Source organism: Pan troglodytes, chromosome 3 (assembly GCF_028858775.2).
Source record: "Pan troglodytes isolate AG18354 chromosome 3, NHGRI_mPanTro3-v2.0_pri, whole genome shotgun sequence".
Lineage (NCBI taxonomy): Eukaryota > Metazoa > Chordata > Mammalia > Primates > Hominidae > Pan > Pan troglodytes.
The window spans coordinates 143,097,184-143,119,252 of record NC_072401.2 but is presented as its reverse complement, the minus strand read 5'-3'; the positions used below and the strand labels follow the sequence as shown (position 1 = coordinate 143,119,252).

Below are 22,069 nucleotides of genomic sequence, written 5' to 3'. Positions count from 1 at the left end.
CAGTAGTGTGAAGTAATGTCCTAGGCTTTCACATTCCCCCACCACTCACTCATTGAATCAACCACAGCAGCTTCCAGTATTGTAAAATTTATCCATCTTAAGGGGCCTATGCAGGATATAATTTTTTATCTTTTATATTATATTTTTACTGTATCTTTTCTGTGTTTAGATACACAAATACTTATCATTGTGTTACAATTGCCTACAGTATTCAGTACAGTAACATGCTGTACAGGTTTGTAGCTTAGAACCAACTGGCTATACCATATAGACTAGGCATGTATAGGCTATACCATCTCAGTTTGTGTCAGTGCAGCCTAGGATGTTCCCACAACAGAATTGTGTAACAATGCATTTCTTAGAACATAAAACATATCAAGTTATACCTTACTATATTTTGTTTAGTTATCGAGACTGAACTTGACCTTACATTTTTCTAAAATACTCCTCAAAAGACTCAATTAGTCATTTAAAAAATCTAATCTACATTATCTTCTAATATCCTTACATAAACTCATTCAAAAATTAGATAGTTTGATTACACTTATTATTTAATTTTAAGCATGCAAGTTCTTTCAAAATTAACCCAGTAATATACAGAAAGTGATATGCACAATTCTGTCATTTTATATGCCTAGAATTGACAAACTATCAAACTATGACCCAGAGGCCAACCCTCATCAGCCGCCTGTTTTTGTAAATACTTCTGGTGGGACATAGCCATACACCTACACGATTATTGCTTCTTTCAGGTAATAGGGCAGAGTTGACTCATTGTGACAGTGAGCATTTGACTCTCAAAGCCTATAATATTTACTAAGTGGCTCTTTTCAGAAAAAAAATTATGTGCAATATTCTGTGCCCTCAAATATATGCTTTAAGCATGCAATGACAAAGGGTATATTTTTTAAACCAAGATGCTCATTTTAAAAGCTGTGAGTATATATAACTTCACCTGTTTTGCCACATCTTCCTTATTATTAGTTATGCTATTATATAAAAGTATCTGTATTGCATGATAAAACTTTTAAAACTTTACTTACACGATCTTGTATGGGCTGGCTATCTGCTAACATTGATTTCTGTGCTCCATGTGACGTCAGCAGCATGGAACATGATGGAACATTGCTCCAAAGAGCCACATGGCCATATATTGGAATGGATTCTGTAAGAGTCAAAGGTACGGATAAGAGGATTAATAATTATGTATTGAGTAATCCTCCCTTCCTCAGATTTATGGTTACCTACATACCTGATCATGCTATAAAAAAACAGGAAGACTCATATGGAGAAAACTGCATAAGTCAAGACTGAACTTCTTGGGGAAATCTTTTCTACAATCCTCAGAGTTCCCCATAATTTAACTCATGTCCTTGCTGACTAAAGCTACATCATTTTGGAGAAAAAAATCATATATCATTTTTTAAAACCTATAATGCTTCATATAGCTCTCTAGTAAATTGTCTTTCTCTTTATCACAAAATATCACAAAGCACCCATGATGTCAAGTGTATTTGTGTGTTTGATATTAAGTTATTGACCAAGTCTGAAGAAGGTGTTGAAAATAAGTTGTAAACGTTTATTCTAAAAGTGAAGTGGCAAAGTCTCCACTCAAATACGAAGTAGTAAAACACAACATCATAATATAGTATAATATTTTAAGGTATATGTGATTCGGGGGGTATAAATATGGCAACAGATTATTTAATTAGAAAACCTAAAAACAGTGTAACTTCTATGTTTTTTATAAGGGTAATCCAACTTATTATGCCATTTAAAAAAGTAAAGTAGTATAACTTTTATTTTAGAAAATAAATTAAGAAACATCTTAATCAAATTTCAGTATGATCCAAGAATCCGTATGAAGCTTTGTGTTGAAGAAAAAGATTAAGGTTTTTTAGAAAAACTTACATTCAGTTTAAAAGTTGATCTTACACCCATACAGCCACCAATCTTAGAATTGTTTTTTTTTTCTTTTTACTTTTTTCTCTGCATCATGTTTGTATAATACCGCCTTAAATTTGATTTCACTTCCCATTTCCTTATCTTAAAGAACATTTTCTTTTTCTTGGATATGTTTTCCATCCTCTTTATGAAACTTCATCAACTCTACCAGGCACACTTAAGAGAGGCCCATTCCCTGAGCCCTTTCCCCCCTCCTACCAGGAAACAAGCTTCCATCAATAACAACCACAATTGATGAATCCTGCAGGAGCATGAGAATGAAATTCACAAGTACCATAAATGACATAGGATGGGCATTTAGACCCATCTGATTCCCAAATGGAAGGTCCCTGAGAAATTGCTATAGCTGTTTGTCTATACCTGTTTGCTTCCTGAGCTTCTAAAAGGAGAATAAATAAGAGCTCCTAAGAATGTGCTTTAAAGCCAGTTATGCTCCTCTCTCTTTTACACCCTATGCCAGTATATTTCTTCAATTTTATCAATATGGGCCAATGTTCCTAGGAAGATAGCAAGCTAGCTTCTCCAGCAAACACCCAACAAGAGGTAACCAAAATATTTTAAAAATATATTTTTATATTTTAATAAAAAGCTCTAATTCAGCTCTTATGCACCTTTGCCCCAAGAGTCTGCCCCAAGTTAAGTAACATATACTTGAAAGCATTATAACAATGCACTTTTTTTCCATAACTGCACAGCAGAAATATTAAAAAGTTAGAGCTTATCTATCCACATCGTAGGCCTCTATATGGCCAAGTATGTCTTGGGGAAAACTTATGTCTGACCTTGGAATTCAATTAGCACATACTGAAATGGAAATAGATGCAAAGAATGTTATAAACTCTAAAGAACTTTCAGCTCAGCATCCATATTTCATACAGCAAGAAACTGAGTCCCTGGAGACCAAGTGACTTGCTCTGACCAGCAAGACACTCTAGGAACTGATAAGCATTTCCTTTAAAAATTTGAAGATTCTATACAGAGTTGTAGTGAACAATGAAATTCATTGTTCCAGCTGACAGCTCATAGCTGAGCCCCTCCTGATAAATGCTTTCAATGGAAGAAAGCTCTCCCTTCCAGGAATCTGGCCTGCTTCCCTTCCAGGAATCTGGCCTGCTTCCCTTCCAGAGTTGTAACATCCCCAAAGGGCCATCCTGCCTCTAGAGGGCTCCCTGTTGGATCCAGTGAGGCCACTGTTCCAACTGCATCACAGTCCAACTTCTCCCTCTGCCCACCCTGTTTTGATCTGCCCTTACTTCCATCAGGTGTTGTTCTTTAGAACATGCCCCAGTAAGCCTCTCGCATGTATATTTCCATCTCAGTCTGCTTCCCAAGAATCTGACCTAAAACAATAGTGTATTCCATTCCTTGAGAAAATGTGAGGTCGGGAAACACTTGGATTACATCAAAGCAGATTATTGCAAGATTTCTTTTAATTTGACAGTATGCACTATAAACATCAACAAATACCCAGAGTTAATCAAAGTTATTTAACTATAGAACCCTTTTGGATATTGAACATCTCATGAGACTTGTGTTCTATGGAATATGGGCTGGGAAACAGGAATGCAGTCACTCTAGCTCACTTTAGAATATCAGTGTTGAAATTACTCATGTGAATATTTCCTGTAATAGCAAAAGAATGGAGAAAACCTAAATGTCCATCAGTAGGGTACTGCTTAAGTAAATTATAATACATGCATGCAATGTAATATTATACATCCATAGAAAAGAATGGGAAGTTTTTTTAATATTAGCATGAAAATATATCCAAGGTGTATTTTTAAAGTAAAAAGAAAAAGGTAACTCGACAGTGTGTATTTGTTTTCAGAAAGGGGGATGGTTAAATATATATGTGCATTTTTGTGTGTCTGCACAAAACATTTGCAAGGACATACACTAGAAAATGATAGCATTGGTTGCATCTATAGAAGGGAATTGGAAAGCGCTTTGAACCTTTTGAAGTTTAAACCATGGTAATGTATTATCCACTCATAAAATTAAAATCAAAATACCACAAAATATTATATAGCACAGATTTAAATATTTTGTCTAATCATATATGAAGAAAATTTGGGAAAAAAACTATGACATTCTCCATAAAGCTGCTTAGAAGATGAACTCCTGGAAGACAAAATTCATTTAGAATGCCCAAAGCATGGCACAGTTTCTGAACCAAAGGAGGCTGTAAATAATTTTTTTAATTGAATTATCCTTCATCATAAAAATCAGCCAATTATTACTAAACAATTTTCCAGTGGTGCCTCTTTAGATAATTGTTTAACTATTAAAATGTATCCTGTAATTTATAAGAGCCATTTTTTGACACCAGTCTCTATGTGATCACTCAGTGCTGCCACAGAAGACATACCTTGTCTGTTTGAGCACAAAATACCAGATGAGAATTTGTAATGATGCACATTTCTTATTACCTGCTGATAATAACGTATTTGGTGAAAATGACACCTAATGATATAGTACATCTCCCACTCACAAATAACTGGATTCAAATATTGCTACTGCTTCTCACCAATCCCTTATAGAAGCAAAGAGATGCGATTACCATAATCCTCAGGAATAACACTTAAAATTAAATTTAAAAATCTAGGAACAGCTAATCTTTTACTAAGCACAAATGCACATTAGACCACAAATCCTCCAGTACTCTTTCTCCAGACAGTTTCTCTAGGCTTGGCTGCCATTCTTCTAATTGTTTATTATTCTTGCTGATTAGACCTCTGGCATCTCTTGTTCCAAATACTTAGCTTCACATGAAATGTATCACGTGATTTAGCCTGAGCATTGGATCTCTGTAGCAGTCCCAAACGTCTTGTTTCTAAAACATTGCTTTCTGGCCTACTTTCTGACAAGTAAACTAACCTTCTCAAGTCTATATAAAAAAGCAATAGTGCTTATAAAACTGCTAAGGGGGAGGTTGTCTCTATTAATAAAGTTTATTTGGCAACTAGCAGTGTTTGGACTCCTGAGCTCTAATGTGGTCAATGTGGTTGCTTTTTTCTCCCTAGATTGGACAGCAGAACTTATCTTTTATAGCACTGCTGGTTCTTCCTTCTCCACTTGGGCTGTACAAATTATCTGAGACAGAGCTAACAGAGATCCTGTCCTCACAATAGGAGAATAGTCCGTTTTAGTACTTTATCTCCTCTTTCACTGGCCTCATTAACAATTCTTATCTAAATGGTTGTTATCAAAACTATTATTATAAATAGATTGCCATTCTTGTCTTCTTTATAATTTTTGCTTTTCATTTTTTCTGCTTTATATTACTTCTCCTATGCCTTTCAGCTTTTGTCTAAGGAAAATGGTTTTTGTAGACATCAAACACTTGGCATGCCTCATCCCTTCTGTGGGATTACAGATTTGTCACAATCTTTAAGATTTTGACCCTTTCTGCTGGGTGTACTTGCTACAGGTTTCCCAAGATGGCTGCATTTTTTGTAGTCTAAGATGTCGGATTTCTTTGGAGGGTTTTATTGGCAGTGGCAGAGTGAAAGATGAAGGGGTACAGAAGGTAGAAGTGAGTAACTTTTTTCTTGCTCCAGAGCAATCCCTGAGTAACTAAGCCTGCATTATTAACTTACATGACCAAATTATTCATAAAATTAATTTTTGACAAATACTGAGTGAGAACAAAGAAAATTGAAAAATCTTACCGAATATATATATATATCATCCGGGTTGGAATACAATATAGAAAATTATCTCTATTCAGTTATAAAACATACTTCTAGGAAACTAACATTAAATGTGGTCCATGTGGTGGGACCACAACATTCATTTAAAAAAATAAAATGTAAGGCGTACAAAGGCAGTTTTGTTACATGGCTATACTGCATAGAGGTAAAGTCTGGGCTACTAGTGTAACCATCACCAGAATAATGTACATTGTACAATTAAGTAATCTCTCATCCCTCAACCTCTTTCCATCTCCAAACCTTTTGGATTCTCCAATGACTATTATTCCACATTCTATGTCCATGTGTACACATCACTTAGCCCCCACTTCTAAGTGACAATATACCACATTTGACTTTCTGTTTTGATTTGTTTCACTTGAGATAATGGCCTCCAATTCCGTCATGTTGCTGCAAAAGACGTGATTTTAATATTTTTATGGCTGAATAGTATTTCATTGTGTATGTGTATATATATGTGTTTATATATATGTATATATATAGATGGTGTGTGTGTGTATATATATATGGTGTGCATATATACACACACGCACACCGTGGAATCTCTCTCTTTGGATGTGTTGTGTAAATAATGGTGGAAGTGTTCATCTATTCTTTTATTATACTCCATACAGACTACCATCATTCCCATCTATTCATCATTAACATATTACAATTTCCAAAACTATAGCTCATGTAAAATTGAGATTGAGAACTTCTTGATGAAATATGGAGCTTTCCTAATCTTACCAGAACCATGGAATGGACTGGGGTCTAGAGACTTGGACCCTAGGCTTGATTCTGCCTTTAAACAGCTATGTGACACTAGCAAGGTACTTTATGTCTTTAAGTGTCACTTACCTTGTCTTTAAAATACGGAGATTAGACTGGAGGTGTCTAAAGTCCCTTCCAGTGCCTAAGTAACATCTATAAAGATGACAGGTTGAAAATCTCAGCATATGATAGAATCCATCCATGTTATGTTGGTTCCCTGAACCACCAGATTCAACACCAAAGGGATTTTCTCTGGTCTAATTATCTTAATTTTCAAGAAGAGAATAATAAGTGCAGAGAAATTAAATGTATTGTTCAATTTTACATAAAGAGGTTAAATTGAAATTTAGCAATGTGTTTTGGATCCCTACTTTAATTCTTCACCAGAAGTTCATTCAGTTACCATAGCACAAAGCATATGCTATGCATTGTGCTGCTTCTCCATATTAACTTCAATTTCAAAAGGGCTCTGCTTCATCCCTAAAATCCATGATAACAGTATGTTTGGGGTTTGCACCTCCATATGTATTGACTATATCTAAAGTGCAGTTACTAGTAGACATTGAGGGATTTTTTCATCTCACAGCTTAGATCTAACTATCCTACACCATCACTGCTACCACCCAAATTCTACTATATTGTAATTTGCTCCATTCCATTATGTCCAAATAGCTACATTCTGGGTCAGAGCAATAAATTAAGCATCCTAGTTACAATTGCTCTGTGACAACTCCATTTCATCCTGGCTCACTGTAGTTCAATTATCACCTCTACCTTGGAGGAGTAGGAAGATGGGAGTTTCACCATCTCCTTGCACCAATGGCTAATCCACCACTTTTGCTTTTATACTGCTTGGCACATAGGTAAACACTCAATACAAATGAATGGTGATTATTATTTTTGTCTTCATCACTTTACTGAATAGTTGTGCCAACACTGGCATCCTCATCGTCTCCCAAAATGTAAAACAAAAAATGTTTTTCTGAGCCCTGTATTAAATTTGATATTTACTACAGATTTTTCATAGATATACTTTAGTCAGTTTTGGAAAATCCAATCTATTTTTATTCTTCTGAGAACTTGACACTAACTTTTCCTATATCCTTAAGATTATTTTGATAGATTTTCTGATGTTGAGCCATCCAGACAATCCTCAAATAAACCATATTTAATTGCAGCAAGCGTGCTCCTACTGGGGAAGGTTGTGTTGCTGGTTTGTTTTACTGTTGTGTTATGTTAGCTAATGCTTTATTTACTATTGAAAAATGTTATTGATTTTTAAAAATCTTTGGTCTGGCAACTTTTCTGAGCTCTCCCATTTGTTTTAGTAGCTTGTTAATTTGTATGGCTTTCATCTATAAATAATGAAAATTTCACCTCCTCTCTTTTAATCTTTATAATTCTTATTAATTGCACCAGCAAGGTAGCACCCTCTATAGGAAGTGTGCATGCTTGAGAGAGAAACCTGAGTTCAAGCTCCAGTTCCACCACTTCCTACTGGTAGTCCCTGCACCAGTCACCACACTTCCTGGTGCTTCAGTTTACTTATCTGAAAAGTGGGAAGGAAAGTATCTCATGAGTTTGAGAATGCTACATATGTTAACGTACTTGGGACTATGGATGAAAATAAATGTTAACTATTGAAATATTTATGGAATGAAGTTAAGAATGAAAGACACCTAACCCAACTTTGGACATTTAGGACAATATTCCCAGAGAAGCCATTATCAGACTGAGATTTCTGGACCACGCGAGTCAGGAGAAGGGGGCACGGAAGAGATACTGGATGAAGTAGTGCATTCCAATGAGAGAAACATGTCCAAATATTTGGCTATGAAAGGAAGTGTGTTGTATTTAGGGGCAGAGAGTAGTTCAGTATCCTGGACACTCAGCTGTTTACATGTAAACAATAATTGTTCCACGAGACAATAAGTTCCTAAAGAGAATCAAATGTGCTGCGTCTTTTTATCCTTCACAGCACTTGGCAGGGAGCCATGTACAGAGAAAGTGATCAATAAATATCCACTATTGTTTAGAACTTTTGGTGTGCTGTTAGCCTCTTTGGTTTAAACGCCTTAGCCTGGAAGCCATGCTTTATAAGTTGCAGCGGCTCAGAGTAATATGGTTTGACTTAAGAAAGGCCAAGGTTTAGAAGATGAATGCCTCAATATCAAGTCAAATAAGCCATCAGCATAACCACATCTTTCCAGTTTTAGAGGTTCTTCACAAGGATCTTGCTTTTCAGGAGTAGAATCTAAAGATACCAAATACAGATTTTAATCTGATATTTGAGGTAACTGCAAATTTTTTTAACAGCATAACAAGAGAAGAAACCATATTTCTTCTCTTAAACCCTCAGGAGAAGAGACACTAAATAAATTAAACTTCCGCAATACTATTATTTTCACACAATTTCTCTCATCTTTTTTGTCCTACTGAAATAACTTCTCAAAATACTCAGCAAATAAAATAAAGAAAATGAAAGGATTTCTGTTTGAAGGAACTTAGAGAATAAGGTGTGCCTTGTTTTAATTTCCTTTCATTTACTGAAGCATTTACTTTGCAAATTTATAAAATTATCCCCTCTATAATAAAACTGGCACAAAATATTAAACAAACGTATTTGTTTTCAGTTCTCTAAAACTCATACTCCTAATAAGGAAGTTAAAGATTCTATTTGTAACCTGGCCCAAAGTACATCCCCAGAAAATTCTATTTCCCTTCCTGACCCTGATAATAGGAAATATGCTGGGAATAGTTTCCCAAAAGCCATGTGATCACCAGTAATATACTATGAGTCAAATATGGTCAAACTCCTTTTCTCAGAACCTGATCTAACTTGACCCCTCAGGAATATATGTTGGATCATTGACAACAAGAATAACATTATTATAGCTCTACTATGTGCCAGGCAAGGTGTTAGACACATAAGGATGCAGTGTTTCTCAAACTTCAGCCCTTCCAACTCCACCATCACAATTCTTCTCATCTATGACCTTTATCATTTACCTGCAGGAGAGGCAATATGAACACAGATAAATACAGTGAAACACTGCAGATACTATGAGAGAAGTATCTATCAGGTGGAGAACACACAAAGGAAAGGTGTCAGGCAAGACAGGAGGTAAAGATAGTGTCTCGCCAGGAAAATGTCACAGAGAAAGTGAGTCTTTAAAGATGATCCCTATGTAAGAATAAGCATATGAGGGATTAAAATCCCTCTAGAGAGCAGCAGACAGAGCAAGTATGACAGGAAGGCAAGGTCTAGGAGGTGTAAAAAGCCTAGCCTTCTCTTTTGAAGACCTGGGAGCTGGTCAATTCCTCCTCGAAGGCCTTCCCGAATATCTCCTCTTTCAGGGTGCTTAGCTCAGTGACAGTCCCTCTAGTTGTCTTATGTGACCCTAAGCCATCTATATATACATCTGCCTCCTGGGGAAATATCCCGACCATTTGTTTTAACCAACAATTCTTTACTTAATTCACAAACCCAAATCTTGTACAAATAGCTTATCCAATCTTCAATCCAGTACTTCTAATCACTTACAGGACATTTTAAGTAGTTTATTCCACTTTTAACTCAATCGTGATATTTCCAAAATCAAGTTCATCCATTCCCCTACCTTGCCCCATGTGTTAGCTGTAATATATATCTCTTCCTAACATGTTTATCTTTCCTGACTCTCGTGGTTAAAATCTTGGGCATTCTCTGACTCTTCGCTGTGCTCTGCTCCTCCCACTCAATCAAGACCAGTCAAGTATTTAGGAAAGTCCCCAGCCCATATTAGGCACTCAAAATTATTAACTGCTGAAGTGCCAAAATCAATTCAATGAATAAACAGAACACTGGTAAATCAAATCTTCCTTGAAATTAGCTTGTCTTTCTATTCTCCATTCTATTTGCAGTACCCTACTACTTAGCATCCATTAATCCATTCATTCCCTCATTCATTTTTGTTTTAAATATTGCTTTAAATACTCAAGCTAATATTTGTTGAGAGACTACCATATGCCTAGCACTAATAGGTGATGGGAATATAGCAATGAATAAAATAACAAAACTGCATGTTCTCCTGTGGTTCATATTCTAATGAAGGGAGATGTTAATAATCAAATAATTCAATAAAACATACAAGTCCATAGTCCCTTATATGAAAATATTAAATCAAAAAAGCTCCAAAAACTGAAAGTTTCTCCTTAATTCACTGATTAACAAAACACAAGCTGAACTAACATTAGACTATGTGTAAGCTGTATTTATTCCCTTTTGAGGAAGTACCTGAATAAGCTTGGTCGTTACATGATATATAGTAAACACACTATATTACTTTCCAAAATCTGAAAAATAATCTGAATTCCCAAACAGGGTTGGGACAGGGAGTGCTGGTGAGGCTGCAATTTGAAGTACATCAGTCAAGGATTACTTCATTGCAACAGGGATATTTGAGACAAACCCCAAAGCAGGTATGGGGAAGGGGGTGATATCTGAGAGAAAAGCATTCTAGGAAGAAGGAACAGCAAGGTAAAAGACTCTTAGACAAGAACATAGTAGTATGGTTGGTGAATAGAAAAGGTGCCAGTGTAACTGACTCAGTGAGCTAAGGGAAGAGTAGCAGATGGCAGACATCAGGGGTACAAATCACTTAAGAGACTTAATATCCACTGTAACAGAATTTGGCTTGAGTGAGATGGGAGAACCATGTGGGGTTTGGAATAGAGGAGTAGCATAACCTGATTAATATTTTAACCAGATTACCCTTTGTGGTGGATAATCTCCAAAGACAGCTGCCATCAATCAGTGCCTTCCCCCCATGAACATGCATGACACTCTACTAATCAAAAGGTGGAATCTATGTCATCTCCCCTTCAATCTGGGTGGCCTTCTGACTTGCTTTTCCCAAAAGAAGAAAACAAATGTTAAAGTCTGGAAATTCCATATCCAAGCCTTAAGTGGTTACAGCTCCAACTTCCTCTCTTATAGAAGTTGGCCAAGTTGTGAAGAGTTTGACAACCCTGAAACTACCGTGCTGTGAGAAAGTCCAGTTTAGCCATGTGGAAAGACTAAGTGGAGGAGAACCAAGGAGCCCAGACAACAGCCAGAACTGAGGCTCTATATGTGTGACTTAATGTCTGAGCCATCTCAGACATCCCTTGACCATTGAGTCATACCATCTGAGGCCACATACATTGCAGTGTAGAGACAAGTCATTCTCTTTGTGTTTTGTCCTAATTCTTAGGCTTGAGAAAATAAAATGGTTCTTATTTTACACCACTAAGTTTTGGGGTAGTCTATTATATGGAAATTAGTAATTGACATTGAAACTACTATGAGACTGAGTGGTGGGAAGACACCTGGAGAGAGGCAAGGACCCTGTTAGTGAAGGCTAGAAATGCAGTGACAAAATAGTTCAACCTAAGACTTGCTAGATTGGAAAATAACACCTATTCTCATTCTTGCCTTTCCAGGCAGCAAAAGATTCTCCAAGAAATAAGTAGTTTCAGGGCAAAGATCAAATCCAGGCTCTACTATTACATGTGCTCTCAGGTTGGAGATCAAATCAGGTGTGTGGCATGGAGGCCCTTCATTAAGAACTCTGAAAGATTTAAAATGATGTCTCACAGACCTTGCCAACTAGTCAAAAGGCTTCTAAAAATGGTAAGGGTTTCTATGGCACCTTGACTTCCCAAAAAATTAAAGTGGAACTTGTCTCAAGGATTTTCTGGTTATGTCTTTTATCTAACGGAGTGAATGAATCTCAATAAAATTCATAGGAAGCCCCCCAAATTTTAAATATCATTGAACTTAAAAACAAAAAGCAGTTAAACAAAAGTGAGTATACAAAAGGTCTCTAAATTATTAACCCTCTAACATCAGAAAGCAGGCTACGCCACTGCAAAGAATAGCAAAAATTATTTCTCATAGAAAAGAAAGAATGAATGAGAAAAGGAGCCCAAAGTGCAAAAGATGAAGTTAAGAGCCACAGAGGATCACTCCTAGGGAACAAATTTAAACCTTAATCAGGAACATGTATTGCTTCCAGAGCAAGAACTTGGGATATATGCCAGCTCTATTTAGACTTGCTATGGACTAGCAACTGTTATATGTTATATGTCTTGTTTTGAAATGGTATTTTTTTAAAGCAATTGTCCTATTTTTGTTTTACCATTGTATGTTGGGACAAGGGGAAGGTCACAGATAACCTATCTTTTTAGCTACAGGTTGCTGCACTCAAGAAACTACATCAGAGAAATATCATCCTCATCTGGAGATCCAGTTTAGAGACTTAAAGTCTGAGTTTGATGCCATAACGAGATAAGCTATGGGGGATCCTGAAAGTCAATAATTAGTTAAATGATACAACTACTTGAGGCCAACATTATGTAAAGTCCAAGTTAGTCATGTATAGGGGTCACATACGGAGACATGGATGCCTGGCCAGCCATGAGCTTTCCAGCTATCCAAGCTGATGTTCTAGACATGTGAAGGAAGATGCTTTCTTGAATGTCTCATCTCCAGCAGCCTAGGAGGAGTCAAGCAGCCGAAAGTAGCCCAGATTACAAGATCACGATAAATAACAAATTATTGTTATTCAAGTCACTAAGTTCTGGGGGTGTTGTTTTGTTTTGTTCTTGTTTTATGGCTGTAGATCCTTTAGATGCAGGGACAGGTAACCAAAACACTGTGGCTGCTATGTTGAGAACAGGCTGGAGTGGAGATAAGGGGACAAGCAGCAGGCACTTTTGCAATAATACTGTGAGACATGATAGCAACTTGAACCCAGGTGACAGCACTGAAAAAAAGGGTGAGAAGAGATAGGATGTGGGGTATATTTTGAAGGCCTAGCTAAATAATTTGGTGGCAGATTCAACGTGGAATATGACATAAAGAGACGTTAAGGACAAATCCAAGATAGACTGATTGATTATCTATGGAACTAAGAGAATGAAATTGACATCAAGTAAGATGAGGAAGAAGGTGGGGCAAGCAGATATGGCAGTAAAGGCAGGAATCCAGTGAGTATTAGACATCCAATCAGAGATGGGTGAATAACAGCTAAATAGACTGCTAAATGAGTCTGGAGTTCAGGGGAGAGGTCATGGCTAGATTCACCTGTATATTTGTGAATCATCAATGTAAGAAGGGATAAAAAACCATGACACTAGATGAGATCACCAAGACAGAGAGTACAGATAGAGAACAGGCCTAAGGACTGAGCCCTCAGACAGCTATATTTACATGTTAGGGAAATTAGGAACTAGACAGAGACTGAAATTGTTGCTGGTAAGGTAAAAGGAGACTGAAATTGTTGCTGGTATGGTAAAAGGAAAATAAGGAGAAGGGGAGTGGCTTGGAAGCCACATGAAGAACTCTCAGGTCCTGCTGAAAGGGTACATAGGAAAGGACCCAATAACTAACTACTGGATTTAATAAAAGGGATGTTCATGGTACCTTTGACAAGTGTATTTCTAGTGGAGCAGTGGAGATGACAGCCTGGCTGGTTCAGGAGAGAAAGGAGAGAGGAAAACTGGAAACAGAGAATATAGTTAAGGTTGTAAGTTTTCATGTAAAATGTGGGCAGAAAAAAACAGATATAGAAGTGAGCAGAAACATGAGGAGAAAAACATGAGTCTTTTTTAAAAACGGCAGAAGTTATAGCATGGCTACATGGTATTGGGAAAGACCCATAAGAGACAGAGAAAAAAATGGTGATGGAGAGAAAGAATGAATTACTAGAGTTATGTCCTTGAGCAGATAATGAGAATGAAACTACACTCCTGAATTAACTGTGATGAATTTCTAGCTGGTTTCCTTATCTCTAATTGTCTTTTCTTCAATAAATTCTACCTCAAACTAATTTCCCTAAAATACTATTTTTATTACAGTATTCCAACATTGTTTTGCTATATTACTTATGTTTCCTACCTCTTTTACAGTTGTCCGCTTAGCTGTCAAACACTTGAATGATGACTGACTCATGCTGAAGTCAATACAAATAGACTCTGACCAACCCTCTGCTAAGCACATGGAGCACATTGTCCTTACTCAAAATGTAAGTGTAGAGTCAGACACATAAAAATGAGTTTACAGACATTAAAGCTGTTATAAGGGAATGTAGACAGCACCAAATGAATTCATGTAAGGGAGAAAATAATTCTGCCTGGGCAGTAGGTGGGGACAGAAAAAGTTATAGAGGGTTAACATTTTGAGCAGGACCCATGAAGGCTGACAAAGAATGGCAAGTGTGTCTGGACACTGAGGCAAGGTGACTGCAGCTGAGGCTAGAAGAGCAGACTTCACTGCAGAGGCTATCCAAGCCCTACTAGAGCTTATTTCGCACTAGTCCCCAGTGGGAAACCTCTACAGAAGCTAGCCCAGGCTCTTTACTGCTCCCCATCCTACTCCCTGTACTTTGCTTTAAGCACAGTAATCCATGGTAATCCAGAAGCCAAAGGGAGGGTGTGGGAAAGAAGGCTGAACTATATATCCCAACTGAACAACACGCACCTCTGGCATACCCTACAACTTTCCCAGGGGTTTGTGGACATAGACGGTTCTAAAGGAACCAATTTCAAGATCCGTTACTTCCATAGGAGCCCCTTTTACCAGAGATATGCCTGATGTGTGCCCAAAGCAGGCAGATTTCTGGCAAGTTCTCCTTCCTCACTTCCTCTTTCATAATTACCCTTCTCCCACTTTAGGAAAAAAATGCCTATCTCTCCCTATCCAGAATCTTAACATGTGCCTTGCCTCACCAGGGTGCCAAATAAAGGGGCAATTTGAAAAGTTGATATAAGAGACATCTTTAATCAAAGCATTGACATATCTAGTTGTATGATATATATTTCCAATATTGTTTTAGTTTTTTTTTTCAAGAGCACGTTATTGTTTATTATTATTATTATTATTCTCCAATACAGGTTTTGTTTTCAAAACTCCACAAAACGTAGCGATATTCACACTTTTCAACAAAAATAATTTACATTCAAAGCACTGATGCAAGAAATTTCCTTAGCACCTTTCTAAGTTTCTAGAAGCTCGAAAACCACATTGCGGCTTTTTTTTTTTTTTTAATTATACTTTCAGTTCTAGGGTACATGTGCACAATGTGCAGGTTTGTTACATATGTATACATGCGCCATGTTGGTGTGCTGCACCCATTAACTCGTCATTTACATTAGGTGTATCTCCTAATGCTATCCCTCCCCCCTACCCCCACCCCATGACAGGCCCCGGTGTGTGATGTTCCCCTTCCTGTGTCCATGTGTTCTCATTGTTCAATTCCCACCTATGAGTGAGAACATGCAGTGTTTGGTTTTTTGTCCTTGCAATAGTTTGCTGAGAATGATGGTTTCCAGCTTCATCCACGTCCCTACAAAGGACATGAACTCATCCTTTTTTATGGCTGCATAGTATTCTATGGTGTATATGTGCCACATTTTCTTAATTCAGTCTAACATTGATGGACATTTGGGTTGGTTCCAAGTCTTTGCTATTGTGAATAGTGCTGCAATAAACATGTGTCTTTATAGCAGCATGATTTATAATCCTTTGGGTATATATGTTTCAGTTTTATGCTTAATGATCACTTATCAAAACTTAATGGTTCCTTTGATTAATTTTATAATGATAGTGTTTTAAATAACATAAGCTAGAATAATTTTCACAACGAAAATCCTTCAAATAAAAAATCAAGTTTTATGTACTTATTTTTGTTGCAGATGAGTCAGGAAAATAGAAAATCTTTAACAGTAAAATGTTCAATTAAGAAAAAATCATTTGATAATTTTAGAGGTCAGTGCTAACAGTGTGCAAGGACTACTTTGTCAGATTTCTTTAGAAGGCACATAAGCAAAATACCCAGGAAGGAGAAGTAGCATTCAGTGATATAAGGGACCAAAGACCCTCTCTGGGCTCCTTTAGTGTGTCACAATGACAAGCAGAGCTTACCCCCACCACCACCGCCATCAACCTTACAACCATCATATTTTCCTGTTCTACAACCATTTTCAGTTTCAATTCCCTCATTTCACAAAATAATTTGTCACTTTCCTGATTTTGTCTGCATCCTGTCAGCACTTGGAGGAACTATTAGCATTTAGAGAAGAAACAACTGTGTATTACATGCAGACTTTTTAAAAATCCATTTTTATATGGTCTACATAGAGTCTTCTGCCCCTGCAGTGGGATGAAACACTATAAAATAAATGCATACAAATACCCTGGCTCTGGATGTGAAATGTGGACAAATAATATTATTGAACTAAACTGAGATTAAAGAGCCTCTTTTTCTCCTCTTTCTGACTCCAGCACTAAACAACTTTTTTTTTTGTTTGTTTAAAAAAGGGCAATATTCTTTGACATAGGCAAATTAATAAATAGCATTAAATCACCCCAAATGGTGACCAGGGTCTATTTCAAGGTAAGGACAGCAGCATTTTAGTTGTCAGTACACTGAACACCTGAGTTTTCTTAGAAGAGAATGCATATAATATCCGAAAAGGAGCATTAACATTAGAATCAAGATAAATCTCAGTGGAGTGTCTGTCTTACCTAGTTGTGTCCTAATGCAAGTGAAACTCTGCATGCCTTTTTTTTTTTCTTTGTAAATTCAGGATAAAAATGCAATGGTTATTCAAATTCAATGAGGACATACAGATGAAGTGCCAGTATGGTGGCTGAAACATAGCAGAGGCTTCCTCTTTGAAACTTTCAAATTCACATTAGGTTCCTACTGGAATGGCACTGTTAATAACAATAATTTGTCCTTCAGGCTTTCTGTCAAGATTTCTTAGCTTCTTATGTTTATATATTCAATACAGTCTGGAAGCTGAGTAAAAAGTAAACCTTGTCTGCCCACAGCTGTTAACAAATAGTACAGTACAATATATACATACACACACATATATGCACATACACAGTATATATACACATATAGGCATATATGCACACATATAGACATACAGTTGATAGTATTTAATTAGTGAAATTTACCATCAAATAGGTGTTAGTTAGTGCATTCCAGTACTCACTAAAATAACAATTTTTCCTTCAACTCCTCTATGGAATTTTTCCATCCAACCCATTCCTATAGGACAGCAGCAAGTATTTAAGCAATGTTCAGTGTCAGTAGTCTCATGCAGTTACTGTAATCAATGGGTGAGTAAATCAAAGAGCTAATATCGAGCAAAAGAAGTGGCTTCTTGCCAAACCTTCTACCATAACGCCTTCTGAAGAGAGGATGTCCCAAATAGTTAACTATATCATCTCCAGTTGGGATATTATGGGAAACTCTTCTTCTCTGACCTCTCCATGAATCCCAGACTTCTAGTTGTATGGAAGAAGGGATACATAGATAGGCAGAGACAGATATCTAGATCAATCCACATTTGCCTACTATTTGTCAGGCTCTTTCAGCATAAAGTGATGCAAATTAGACAAATGTTTTCATTCAGGGACCATAAAGGAAATTTCTCCAATATACCAAACACATATTTGATACTCAAATGAATATTATTTGATTATAAAGATAATCTTTAAATATATAATAATGTCAATTGCACAAGTAACATACAAACATTACTTTAAAACCGGCATTCTACCATTACAACACTGCCTGAAAATAAATAGGGATTATCACTGTCAAATTGTACGAAATATTTGTATGCAAATAATACCATCCTCCATAAATACCACCAGTCTTAAACTTGTCTCAGTTGGAATTCCAACTCTACCACTTTCTAGCTCTGTGACCTTGATAATTTCCTCAGCTGTAAAATATATTGCCTACCACATAAGTTTATTACGATGTTTTTAAAAAATACATCCTTAGAACAATGTCTGATACATAATAAGAACTCAACAATGTTAGTTATTATTCATACTGTTTCTCATAACTTAAGTTATAGGTCTGAAGACAGAACTCTGTATTATGATCAGCTAACCTTCAGAAAAATAGTTAACACAATGAGCAGAACTCAACATTAAACTCCAGGAGAGATGGGGGGAAAAGGACAGTAGTCTATATTTTCAAAAGATTTAAAACTGTTTTGGTCAGAGACCCATTTAAAAAACTGATCAAAGTTACGGATATTTTCCTGAGAAAAATCCACATGTACCCAGCATTTCAGGGCTGCTCTTCTAGCTGTCCTGAAATCCATCAGAGGCAGCAAATCTGAGATGGAGTATCCCGTAGGCTTTAAAACCTTCCACTTCCAAAATCTATTTCGATAAACTTTAAACCACTGTTTTCTCCATCCCCCAAGGAAATTTATAAACATATATTTCATTGACAAACATTGTGCCTTGCAATATAGCTGTTGACATTGGCTACATTAATTTCATGGATTAAAACAAAAGAGCATCATTTTAATCACCAGTAGTCTGCAGGAAAATTCCAACCAGAACTATAGCTTCCAATCAGGTTCTGGAGTTGCCACTCCAAATCAGCAAGGAACAGTGAAACCAAAAGTATGGGAACACCCTGCCTATCAGAAGTTCCAGACCAATGGTCAACTGACCCTTCTCTGTCACTGTTGCAAAGCAGATGATACTGCAGGAGAGACTCTTCTGATTGACTAAAATTCTGTGAGAATTTTACACGAATAAGGACCCGAAACTAAGACAATCATAACAAACCTTAAGATCTCTATGATACTTGTTAACTTTAAGCAAAACTAGCTTTTTCTTCACTTTTTAAATCTAAATGGCTTTTACTGTATTTTCAGTTCTTCTCTTTATATGTCTTTATATTCCTTCCCATGTATTTCCTTGCTCTGTTGGCCACATTACTTCACACGAAAACAACAGGAGTTTAAAAATTTAACCTGTATTATATCTTTTTTATTCATTTATTTATTTTTTGACAGGCTGGAGTGCAGTGGCAGATCATATAGCTCACTATAAACTGGAACTCCTGGTCTCAAGCTATCCTCTCGCCTCGGCCTTCCAAAAGTGTATTGTATCTGGATGCTTTCAGTAGAATGGTTCACCTTATAACCTCTACATGGCAGGATGCATAATCACCAGTTTATTCTGTAATACCTGAGCAAAAATTCAGCCTAGCTAATATGGCCTCTTTCACCACACTGACAAGATAAGGATGAGGACCACTTAGTTGGCCACCACCAGTATCATAATATTAGATAGTAGTTTAAAAATATATAATGGAAACTAGCTGGTGACCACCACTTTACTTCCAGTTTTGAAATTGCTGACTCATCCTATTTAAGAATCTGTTGTAAGCATCATTTAAGAATTAGTTTGGTTTAGACATACTTTGAAGTCAACATAGTTTTTAATGCATGGAATTACATAAAGTCAAATGAACTGTATACCCTTGCTACATGCGGTCTTAATAACACTTGAAAAAATTGGCTGGATTTTCATTTAAAAGCCACCTTGAATAATGATTTTATTTCAGTGAAATTCGCTCGTATTTTTTCCAAGTTCCTTCGACATTCTAGATACACTATCGCTTCTCTAAGAGATAACTGGCTGGCGCAGAGTTGGAACCAATACAGACCCAGGCCTGACTGCCAAGCACTGACCATTCCTGCAAATTTCTCTCCCAGAAGACGTGTGCAAGCAAAGAAGAGGGCGATAATTTGATTTTGCAAAGGTAGGGATAGACGCGCACGCACAGACATCTGCACCGGCCCACAGTGAGTTTGGGACGGGAGCAGTTAGGAAGTGGGGAGCTGCGGTACCTTTTCTTGGCCTTCCTGAGCTTGACTGGGTGCAGAACTCAGCCCTCAGGGCTGCGGGACAGCGTCTTCTCAGAAACCCGCAGCTTGGCTGGGGCCGCCAGACGCGCGTCCCTCACCCTCCCAGCGGAGCGCAGGGTGCCCGGCCCGCCTTGCGCTAGCCAGCAGCCTGGAACGCCGTAAGAGCGCAGCGCAGCAGGGAGTCGCACGCCAGGGGCAAAGGGACCTGAGATCTGCGCTCCTCCGGAAGCGGGAGGATGGCGAGGAGAGCCTCGGAAGTGTCATTAAAGGAAAAACCAAAAATTGAAGTTGCGGCTAAGTTTTCCCCATGAGAGGGCGGGGCAGCCCGGCCAGTAGGATAGACCGGAGGGTAACGCTGGAGCTGGGAGGGGCCCCGGGCGTAAGCTTTCGGGGAAAATTCCATCGCCCTTTCAACCACCACCACTCCCCTCCCAAGGCAAAGAAGCCGAGCTCTGTACCTCCATCGAGTCCTGGCTGCAGGGTGGGGGGCGACAGCCACCGCAGCCGGGAGGGTGCGGCCACCCAGTTCCCTCCCGGGGGGCGCCGGACTTCGAAGGCAGTGAGCGAGTCAGCTGGGATTCCCCCGGGCGCCTGCCACCCGGAGTCCCAACCCCCGGCGAAAAGAAAAGTGAAAGAGAAAGAGCCGGGAGCATAGGCGAAGACAAACACCTCCCGCGGAGACTGGGGGTGGGGCGGGTGGCGGCGGCTCCTGGATGACTGACTGCCCCAGGTGTCACTGCTTCCCGGCCTGTTTCCGTCCCTGCCGGGGCCTGGGGCGCAGAACTTGCAGGGCGAGCGCAAGGACATCGAGGAGCCCCAGCCCCGCCCTGCAGGAACACCAGCCACCGGTCTCCTCCTCTACCTGCCGGGACACCTGCAGAGAAGGCACAAGGACAGCCGCATCCCAAGCGACGGGCACCATGTGGGAAGCTTCCGCAGCTGAACCTGGAGACCCGGGCTGGGCTGGCGCGCATCCAAGTCTTCCTGAGGAAAGGGAAAAGGATGTCGGATCTGGATGCTGGGCGGCTACTCTAGACCGGCCTCTTGGTCCCCGCACAGGCTGCAAGAAGGAAACTTTGAAGTCCAACTAGGGGAAATGTTGGAAGAAGACACCCGGGTGGCAGCTTTGTGCAAGACAGTTGGTACAGGGAGTGAACTTACAGCAATGAGCCTCTCTGCGGATCACTTTTCCAGCCTATTGTGTAGTCCAGTGTAAAATATCACACATGGTCCCATTTGATGGAAGCGTGAGATGTTGTTCTTGTAGTATTTTTACATTGGAGGAAGGAACTGAGTTGAGGCTGAGTGATTTGCATGCCATAAAGGCAGTAGCAAAGACCTCACGCTTAGTTTTGAAAGTACTTTGCAGAATCTTGCACTCTTGTGAATCACTGAAAATCCCTCTTGTACGGTGCTTTCCAAATTTTCAGAGTCATGGTTCAGAGAAAATGATGTCTTCCTGGAGCTCAGTTTAATTTAGTTTAAAATTTAATTATGTTTTTAATTACATAAATATGATAAATATCAAATAGAAAAATAATAGAAATTATTCACTTTCCATGTACATAAAGTTCCGTATAATATAATTTCATATTTTTATGAAAAATTTGAGTTTATTTTCATTAACTCAATTTTTTGATATCAGTTTTATATTTGAAATAATTACTGATGGACTTTTTGATGAGAATTACATCAAACTCTAGATAGTCTCCATTAACAAAATAAGTGAGGTATAAAAATGCAAAAACAGTTTTTACAACCATTCAAAATTTCACCATAGTTGGAAATTATATTTAAGAATATGAAGCCATCATCCATTTCTGTTCATGACGATGTCATGTTGAATTTTCTTGTGATGGTGTCAATGGATTTCAAGACCAGTCAGAATTTTTCATAGCAATACACTGAAGCTCTGA

The 22,069-nt window shown here is 38.1% G+C and overlaps 1 protein-coding gene and 1 long non-coding RNA gene across 33 annotated transcripts in view; one reads left to right on the top strand and one right to left on the bottom strand.

Annotated features, from left to right (window-relative positions):
• Positions 1-21,501, bottom strand: part of IL15 (interleukin 15) — a 104,827-nt gene extending 83,326 nt beyond the window's left edge. For 6 of the 32 annotated variants that reach the window (XM_054683399.2, XM_054683395.2, XM_063809894.1 and 3 more), the window contains exons 1-2: positions 20,612-20,976; positions 1,044-1,165 (exon numbers count right to left, since the gene is read on the bottom strand). Coding sequence is in view for 2 of the 32 variants with exons in the window: in XM_063809879.1 (XP_063665949.1) it covers positions 1,044-1,165; positions 20,612-20,960 (471 nt within the window). In the remaining 30 variants the exon portion in view is untranslated. Of the gene's footprint in view, positions 1-1,043; positions 1,166-20,135; positions 21,138-21,314 lie in introns of those variants that run through there. The other 26 variants (XM_063809898.1, XM_063809884.1, XM_063809896.1 and 23 more) reach the window with 21 other exon arrangements.
• LOC107974420 (uncharacterized) lies at positions 1,104-20,142 on the top strand. Its single transcript, XR_001717170.3, has 3 exons — positions 1,104-1,180; positions 14,364-14,479; positions 19,296-20,142. It is a non-coding gene; the product is annotated as an uncharacterized LOC107974420 (long non-coding RNA).
• Positions 21,502-22,069: the final 568 nt, after the last annotated feature.